Source organism: Littorina saxatilis, linkage group LG17 (assembly GCF_037325665.1).
Source record: "Littorina saxatilis isolate snail1 linkage group LG17, US_GU_Lsax_2.0, whole genome shotgun sequence".
NCBI classification, from domain to species: Eukaryota; Metazoa; Mollusca; class Gastropoda; order Littorinimorpha; family Littorinidae; genus Littorina; species Littorina saxatilis.
This window is the reverse complement of record NC_090261.1, coordinates 42,874,437-42,882,283: the sequence shown is the minus strand read 5'-3', so window position 1 is coordinate 42,882,283 and position 7,847 is coordinate 42,874,437. Positions and strand designations below refer to the sequence as shown.

General features: G+C 42.8%; 1 protein-coding gene across 1 annotated transcript; it reads right to left on the bottom strand.

Annotated features, from left to right (window-relative positions):
* Positions 1 to 655: 655 nt before the first annotated feature.
* Positions 656 to 4,132, bottom strand: LOC138953037 (ATP synthase subunit C lysine N-methyltransferase-like). The gene is made up of 4 exons (XM_070324811.1): positions 3,500 to 4,132; positions 2,393 to 2,530; positions 1,612 to 1,662; positions 656 to 1,261 (listed from the first exon to the last, which is right to left on the bottom strand). Exons 1-4 carry the CDS (start codon positions 3,806 to 3,808, stop codon positions 1,073 to 1,075), a joined length of 687 nt encoding a protein of 228 aa, XP_070180912.1. The 5' UTR covers positions 3,809 to 4,132; the 3' UTR covers positions 656 to 1,072.
* Positions 4,133 to 7,847: the final 3,715 nt, after the last annotated feature.

Here is a 7,847-nt window from a genome sequence, read left to right as displayed (position 1 = left end):
TTGTTGTTGTTGTTGCTGTTTTCAGTTTTAAAACCAGGAGAAGCTCAAATAGCCCCTCTTGAAATGCGCTGCCCCTGCACCCCGCCAGGGCCTTGCCGGCCCCTGGACCACGGCCTTTTCAGTTTTTTCATTTTTCAGCAGTTGCACCCATGTTATTAGGATGTTTTGTTTATCTTGAGCGATGATAAACTAATGTACAGATGGCCTGTGCAGAGTGTATTAAGTGTGCGCGCGCGTGTGTGTAATGAAAGGGACCCCAAGAAAAATTAAATATGGCCGAGTATATGACGAGTGTGTGTGAGTGTGTAAAATGTAATGAAAATTACCACAGGAATAAAACATAGCCGCTTAAAAGTCTTTTCACTTGCCTTTGTGAATACTTAGTTGGATTTCTTTCTATCTTTTGTCATTCCTTTTGTGCCTCTATTGCTATTATTCATTTTCAAAAAATTGCCTCAAAACATCAGAGCTGTGTATCTTCATATGAACACTGTCTGCATGTAATCTGTTATAGAAACATTTATGAGACAATAATACTGACTCCACAACTGAAGAAAAACTGTACCAGTGAATACTTTGGTAAATAAACCCGTCCTCTCTGATGTTAATAAGAAAAAGGTAGATGAAAAAATACAAACTATCAAGCAAACTCCCCTTCACATTTCTGGTTTTAATAAACAGAAAGAAAAGTTCAATATCCACTTTTCAGATTTTCACAATCACAGTCGAGATTACATGCATCATTTTGCATTATTTGCAGAACTGACATGCACAGTTTTGAAGTTTGCCTGGCTGCAACAATTTAAAATTGACGGCTAGAGAACTTAACTTCAGTCATAACCACACATTTCAGGGGTTCTGACGTTTCACGCACACCATGAACAAATGAATTTAGTTCTCCCTAAATTTGAGTTTCAGCAATGTTTTTAAGAGAAGCAGTGTGAACATTGCCTCATTCTGTAATAGCACTTTTCACAAGGGAAGGTAGGACACATGTACTCATAGACACTTTCCTCAAGTTCAGACAGGCAAAGCTAGCACACACATGCACACAGGTACACAACACTGTATGCTAAACTGGGCTAGAATCTGAGTCTCTCCCATCCACATCCTTGTGTTTGTTGACTTTATAAAGCCAGACAGTGTCCACTCCTATCCCTACGGTAGCCACAGGTTCCCAGGACGGCAGTGGAAAGCGGCAGGCCACCACACAACTTGAAGGGTCGAGGTCCTTCGACAGCTTATCTTCAAACTGCTGCATCTGAAATAGAAAAGAATAATTATGATGTTTCATCAAGGCTGAGATAAGCCCTACCCTCAAAAACAATAAATCGTAAACAGAGCCAAGAGTTGCCAAGACTCTGTAATGTGTACATATGTAAATGCTAACAATTCTGTATATATGCATCATTGCAACAAATACGAAACCAAAAAGGACAAACATTTTAATAAATCCATATTGGGCTGGTTACACAATAGCTAAACATTATTTTTCTTTGTACAGTCACATAATCTCTACCAATTGCAGAATTTTCACACATCAACCCAAGCTCATTATACCAGCAAACGCAAAATCAAAGGTACGTCATCTTCAAGTGTATCTTCACTCACCATCTGCTCGACTCCAAATATGACTATGTTGTTGTAGGTTGAAAGGTTGGTCTGCAAATAAAATGACAACAAAAATGGTTAAACAGTGGTGTCTGCGATGAAAGGACCCCTTTGGAAGTTTGAACAAGCAGGTGGCCTGTCACAGCAGGGATATTTAGTTCAACTTCAAGATAAAAGACAAAGGGACATCAAACCGTGATCTTTATTAGCCCTTACACTGGTGCAATTCTGTAACACATGTTACATAGCCACTGGTGAATTAACAGAGAGAAAAATAAATAAAAACGGTCATATAGGTTTTCGCATCCATGGGAGGTAATCGGAACAGACCAAACAGACTGAGCCAGTAGCGCGACATATGTCGTGACAACCAGGTGACAGTATATGTAAAGTAGCGCGACATATGTCGCGTCAACCAGCCTAAGGGTTAAGAGATGTCCTCTAATCCGATGGTCTTCGCACTATACCCCTGTCCATGTATGGGCTGACTATGGAGGCAGAATTAAACTACACACTGTGGCACTGGCACACAACATGCAATCATACTTCCCAGATGCCGACAAGCTTACAGTCTCATCAAGGGAGACAACAGCGCACAACACAGACAATGAGACATGAATGAGAATTGCAATAAACCAAAGAAAATACAACACATGCCTGTGTAATTAGTTTTGTATGTGTATATTTGTATTATACATTTTAAAAGAAAAGGAAAAGGCAGAAGAAAAAGTGAGAAAGAAAACAGTGGAATAATATTAATAATACATGTAATCTCATTGACCTTCCATAAATCTTGTTTCATGAAGATTGCTGAGTGGCTGAGACCTTGGCGCCATGCTGCTATCTTTGAGTAAAGCACCAACCAGGTGTTGAGTTCCACTCCATATGCCTTGAAGCCCTTCTTCGCTGCCTCCAGGGTCTGATAAAAAAGAAACAGTACTTAAACAAATGTATAACAAGTGTACACTGTATAAAGTGAATTTAAAGAAGAAAAATTTAAACAAGTCGCGTAAGGCGAAAATGCAACATTTAGTCAAGCTGTCGAACTCACAGAATGAAACTGAACGCACTGCATTTTTTCAGCAAGACCGTATACTTGTAGCATCGTCAGTCCACAGCTCATGGCAAAGGCAGTGAAATTGACAAGCCAGAATAGCGCGGTACTGGTTTTATTCTTTTAAATTTTCTAAGCTTGTTTTTAATCCAAACATATCATATCTTTATGTTTTTGGAAATCAGGAACCGACAAGGAATAAGATGAAAGTGTTTTTAAATCGATTTCTGAAATTTTATTTTAATCATTATTTTTATATTTTTAATTTTGAAAGCTTGTTTTTAATCGGAATATAACATATTTATATGTTTTTGGAATCAGAAAATGACGAAGAATAAGATGAAATTATTTTTGGATTGTTTTATAAAAAAAATGATTTTAATTACAATTTTCAGATTTTGAATGACCACTTATAAATTAATTTTTAAGCCTCCAAATGAGTTCAAAAGGTTCGTTGACGTTGTAGTCGGAAAGTAACAAGTAAGAAATAGAAGGCTGTCTGCCGGGAAATCAATGGCAGTTCGTTAAAAGCGGGATTTCGTTATACCGAGGTTCGTTATAGCTGGACTCCACTGTAACTTCATTGAACAAAGTTAGGTGAGAGGTGATTTTCGTTTTTAGTCTTTATAAATCTTAACCCGGAAGAGAACTAACTTTGTTAAGTGTGAAAGTTAATTATTGAAGATGAATGCAGCTTGATTAAACTGTGTCAAAAAGATCACCTACTAATTGACAAACTCCAGTGTGCCCTGCAAAAGTGAGTAAATCTGCATCTTAACTGTTGTTATTTGATTCATTTCGTACAAAAACACTTAGAAAAAAAGTAATACATACAATTCTACCATCCCCGCTTCCAATGTCGATAAGACTCCCTGATCTTCCAGATAAAGCTGAGAACACATTTTTTACTTGTGTAGTCGTGGCCGGGACAAAAGGCAGACAGATTCTTCGTAGTGCTGGTAACAAGAACGGGGCTGTCAGTGCATAAATTCCCACAAAAAACGCACCAGAGACACCCAGAATAATTGTTCCAGCTCTGGTTAGTTTTGGTCTGTTAGGATCGGATGGGGCACTGGCTCTGTTGATTTCCTCACAAAAATCACATTTTTCTGGCTGACTGTCAGTTTTAACTGTTGATGCCATGATTGTGTTTGTTGTGACTAGTCTGCCTCTGTGTTTGGGCTCTACGCTTTTCACCAAGGTCTACTTTTAGTTTCCGGAAAATTGATGTCGAGTGTGGAAGTGGAACTGCAGCCACAGGACAGATGAATCACCCGCTCAGTTGCAAACAAGACAGATGAAACTGCTCCAGGTAACAGACTCAAAAGAGTTCCTTCACCAAATTGCACATATGGCACAATAGTAATCAGCTTGCAAAATCTTACCAACGTCAGTTGTACTAAAAACGGCGTCCTTGCACACAAGTTGCAAGGGCGCAGCCATTTTCGCAAGGGAGGTAACTGAACTATTAAGCCTGTTTTTGAACTTTGTCGATCGCTTCCCTTAAAAATATAATACTGGCAGCTGATTGGGCTGTATTCAGCCAGTCTTCTGATGAAAGAATATTTCATTTGTCTTTTCTTTATCATTCAGGTTATAACCCTTTTACATTGAGGTCACCCCTTAAAACTAATATTGGAAGACAAAAGAGAAACATCTTCACATGAGGACAACAAACACCAAATGTTGCAAACTAAAAATAAAAATAAAATTTGTAATAACCCACACAAAACACCCCAAAAACAGTAACACAAAGAATGTGTTTTTATGTGATTTTGTTGTTGTTGCGATGACAACTGAGTTTGTGTTGAAGAACAAAATAGTATTTTATGTTTAAATATATATATGGTTAAATAGACGATGTTCGAAAATAACTCCGTCGGGGTTGTATGGGTTATGGAAGAGTGTCCGTGAATACCCTTGCCTTTCCTCTGACAAACTTTGGAGGGGCCAATCACTAGCGAGGAGGGCCCCAAAGGGGGGGTATCATCACGATCACGGGAAGGGAAATTTTAGCTTTCACGATCACAGTTACCTTGATTTTTGTTTTCACGATCACGAACACCAGTGGCAAATCACGGTCACGGTAAAAGTTGCATGTACAGGCCTGGGTGGTGCCTATCTTCAAGAAAGGGGAACGACACCTTGCAGCCAACTACCGCCCTGTCTCGCTCATCTCCATCACCTGCAAGATACTCGAGCACGTGGTGCACAGCTCCATCATGAAGCACTTTGACCACCATGCCATCCTTACCAACTGTCAACATGGCTTTCGGCGTAAACGCTCATGCGAAACCCAGCTCATCGTCACAGTTCATGAAATTGCCCGGCAGCTAGCAGAGGGAGCCCAGGTCGACGCCATCCTGTTGGACTTCTCCAAAGCCTTCGACAAGGTGCCCCACGCCCGCCTTCTCACGAAACTGGCTTACTACGGAGTGAGAAACGACACCCTCAAGTGGATCTCTGCCTTCCTCAGTCAGCGTCAACAGCAGGTGGCCTTGGAGGGCGTCCTATCGTCTCCAGTCGGAGTGCAGTCCGGAGTTCCGCAGGGGACCGTCCTGGGTCCTCTCCTGTTTTTAGCCTTCATCAACGACCTCCCTGAATCCGTTCAGTTCAGCAGCGTCAAACTCTTTGCAGACGACTCCCTACTCTTCAAACGTATATCCTCTCCAGCGGACAGTCTGCAGCTCCAACAGGACCTATCCAGCCTCGAACAGTGGGAATCAACATGGCAGATGGAGTTCAACCCCAGCAAGTGCACCGTCATCCGCATTGCCCCGAACAAGAAGAAGCCCATCCTACCAACTTCCTACAGCCTCCATGGACAGACTCTGGAAACAACACCATCCAGCAAGTACCTAGGGGTCTTAATCTCCGATGACCTGTCCTGGAGCAGCCACGTGCAAGCGACTGTCAACAAGGGCAACAGAACTGTGGGCTTCTTGCGGCGGAACTTCCGGGAGTGCACCACCACCGTCAGAGCTGCTACGTACAAGGCCATGGTCAGACCGGTCCTTGACTACGCCTCGCCAGTCTGGGACCCGATCTCTCAGAAAGACGTCACGGAGCTTGAAAAAGTCCAACGCAGAGCAGCCCGTTACGTCCACAACAACTACAGCGATCGGACCCCAGGCTGTGTGACCAGCATGCTGAAGACCCTCCAATGGGAACCACTCGCCGACAGAAGACTCACCAACCGCCTCACTATGCTCTACAAGATCAACAACGGCATAGTCGACATCAACAAGGCCGAGTTCTACACCTCTGGCGACAGCCGCACCAGAGGAGCCCAGAGACTGTTCCAGGAGAGGGCATCCCATCCTGTTCTCTTCAACTCCTTCTTCCCCCGAACACTGCGTCAGTGGAACAAGCTCGACCCTAAGACCACAGTTGCTCCTTCACTGGAGTCCTTCCAAACTGGTCTGGGTCGTACCCACGGACTTGCCTCGCTGACACAGTAACCCTGCAGCTCTTCGTGTAAATAGTTTTATACTTTTAACCATCTTCTCGGAGTTATTGGGTCACCCACCACCAGTAACCAATCACCCAGTACTCCGCCGCTGGACTACAGACGTTCTGATGAACCCAGTCCACATCAAGAAAGAAGAAGAAGAAGAACTGTTGCACTTTTTTTATTATCATTTTTACACCCCCGGTATAGGGGTGTGTATAGGATTCGGTCGATGTGTTTGTTTGTTTGTTTGTGTGTTTGTGTTCGCATATAGATCTCAAGAATGAACGGACCGATCGTCACCAAACTTGGTGAACAGGTTCTATACATTCCTGAGACGGTCCTTACAAAAATTGGGACCAGTCAAACACACGGTTAGGGAGTTATTGGTGGATTAAGATTCTACAAGGACTTATAGAGGGACATATTAATGGTCAAAGGGAAATAACCTTCTCAGTTGGTGGCAGTGAGAATGGTAAGGACGGGGGTGTTTTTCCTACCTCGGAGGAATTTCTTGTTTGAATTCTCTTTCATACACACATAGAAATGCATATCATGATTTGTAATCAGTAACAAAAATGTTGTTTTCATTGTTTTTTCTCTCTCGCTCGCTCTCTCTCTCTCTCTCTCTCTCTCTCTCTCTCTCTCTCTCTCTCTCTCTCTCTCTCTCTGTCTCTCTCTCTCTCTCTCTCAGTCTCTCTCTCTCTCTTTCTCTCTCTCTCTCTCTCCACTCATAGTCGAGTCATACACATTCAACTCCCACACCCTCACTCACACACATGAATATATACTTGCACAATTTCACATTTCCAGAGCTAAATCTTGTAAACCCATTTTCTCAAAAACTATTGGGTGGATTGAAATTAAAGTACATGTATGTGTGATGGGTTCTTTATTTTCAACTTTGCCATACAATTTGAGGTACACCATCGCCTGGTTTCATGGCCTTGAAAAACAAACAGGAATGCTACAGGCCAAAAATGGTTCTACCTGAAAGAAGCGCGCAGTGCCAGGGGCGAAGCCACAAGCCTTCGCCTGCAAAGCAGGCGAGCCAACTAGGAGGGTCCGGGGGCATGCCCCCCCGGAATTTTGTTCAAATAACGGTTAAAATCTGTGCAATCTGGTGCATTCTGGGCATCATTTTCAGGGCTGTAATAGTGTTGTGATCTTGTTAAAAATCCCATTTTAGCCTCCCCCCACCACCATTCAACACACCTCCAAACTGGTGAAAACAACACTACTGTGCGCTGGCTTCATTGAGACCGGCGCCCGGTCGCGTTGCGCGATATTCACACGGATCGTTTTTGCGGACATTTTTCAACTTCACCGGAATAAATTTGACTTTACCGGATTTTCAAAACGGTTTTATCGGATTTCCGGCAATTACCGGAAAAGTAGCATGCCTGACAAAATCCCCAACGAACATGACTTTGATCGTCTTTGACATGAGGATCAAGTGACCCAAACTGGCACGTCTCCCCGCCATTGTTTCTGAATTTAACCCATTGTTGATATTAAAGTTTACAGGCGCTAAAATAAATCCAAGCTTAATGCAAAGAAGCGACAATTAGAATCTATGCCAAGCGTGTCCACGTTGCTGGGATGAAAAACACATTTCTAGTTTCGGTTTTGGCTACACGCAGACTCGATCTCGAGCCAGTCGAGGTCACACTGAGCGAGTGACAGCCGGACGTGGCAATGTCCACAATGTCAATGATCTCACTGAGTCAT

Bases quoted from the DNA above. Each gene is read 5' to 3' on its own strand.
- LOC138953037 (XM_070324811.1), bottom strand. From the start codon at position 3,808: ATGGCATCAACAGTTAAAACTGACAGTCAGCCAGAAAAATGTGATTTT. The intron at 2,531-3,499 runs GTATGTATTACT...CTTTTTTATCAG, and splicing joins GAAGCGGGGATGGTAGAATT to ACCCTGGAGGCAGCGAAGAA. The intron at 1,663-2,392 runs GTCAATGAGATT...TTTTATTTGCAG, and splicing joins TGAAACAAGATTTATGGAAG to ACCAACCTTTCAACCTACAA.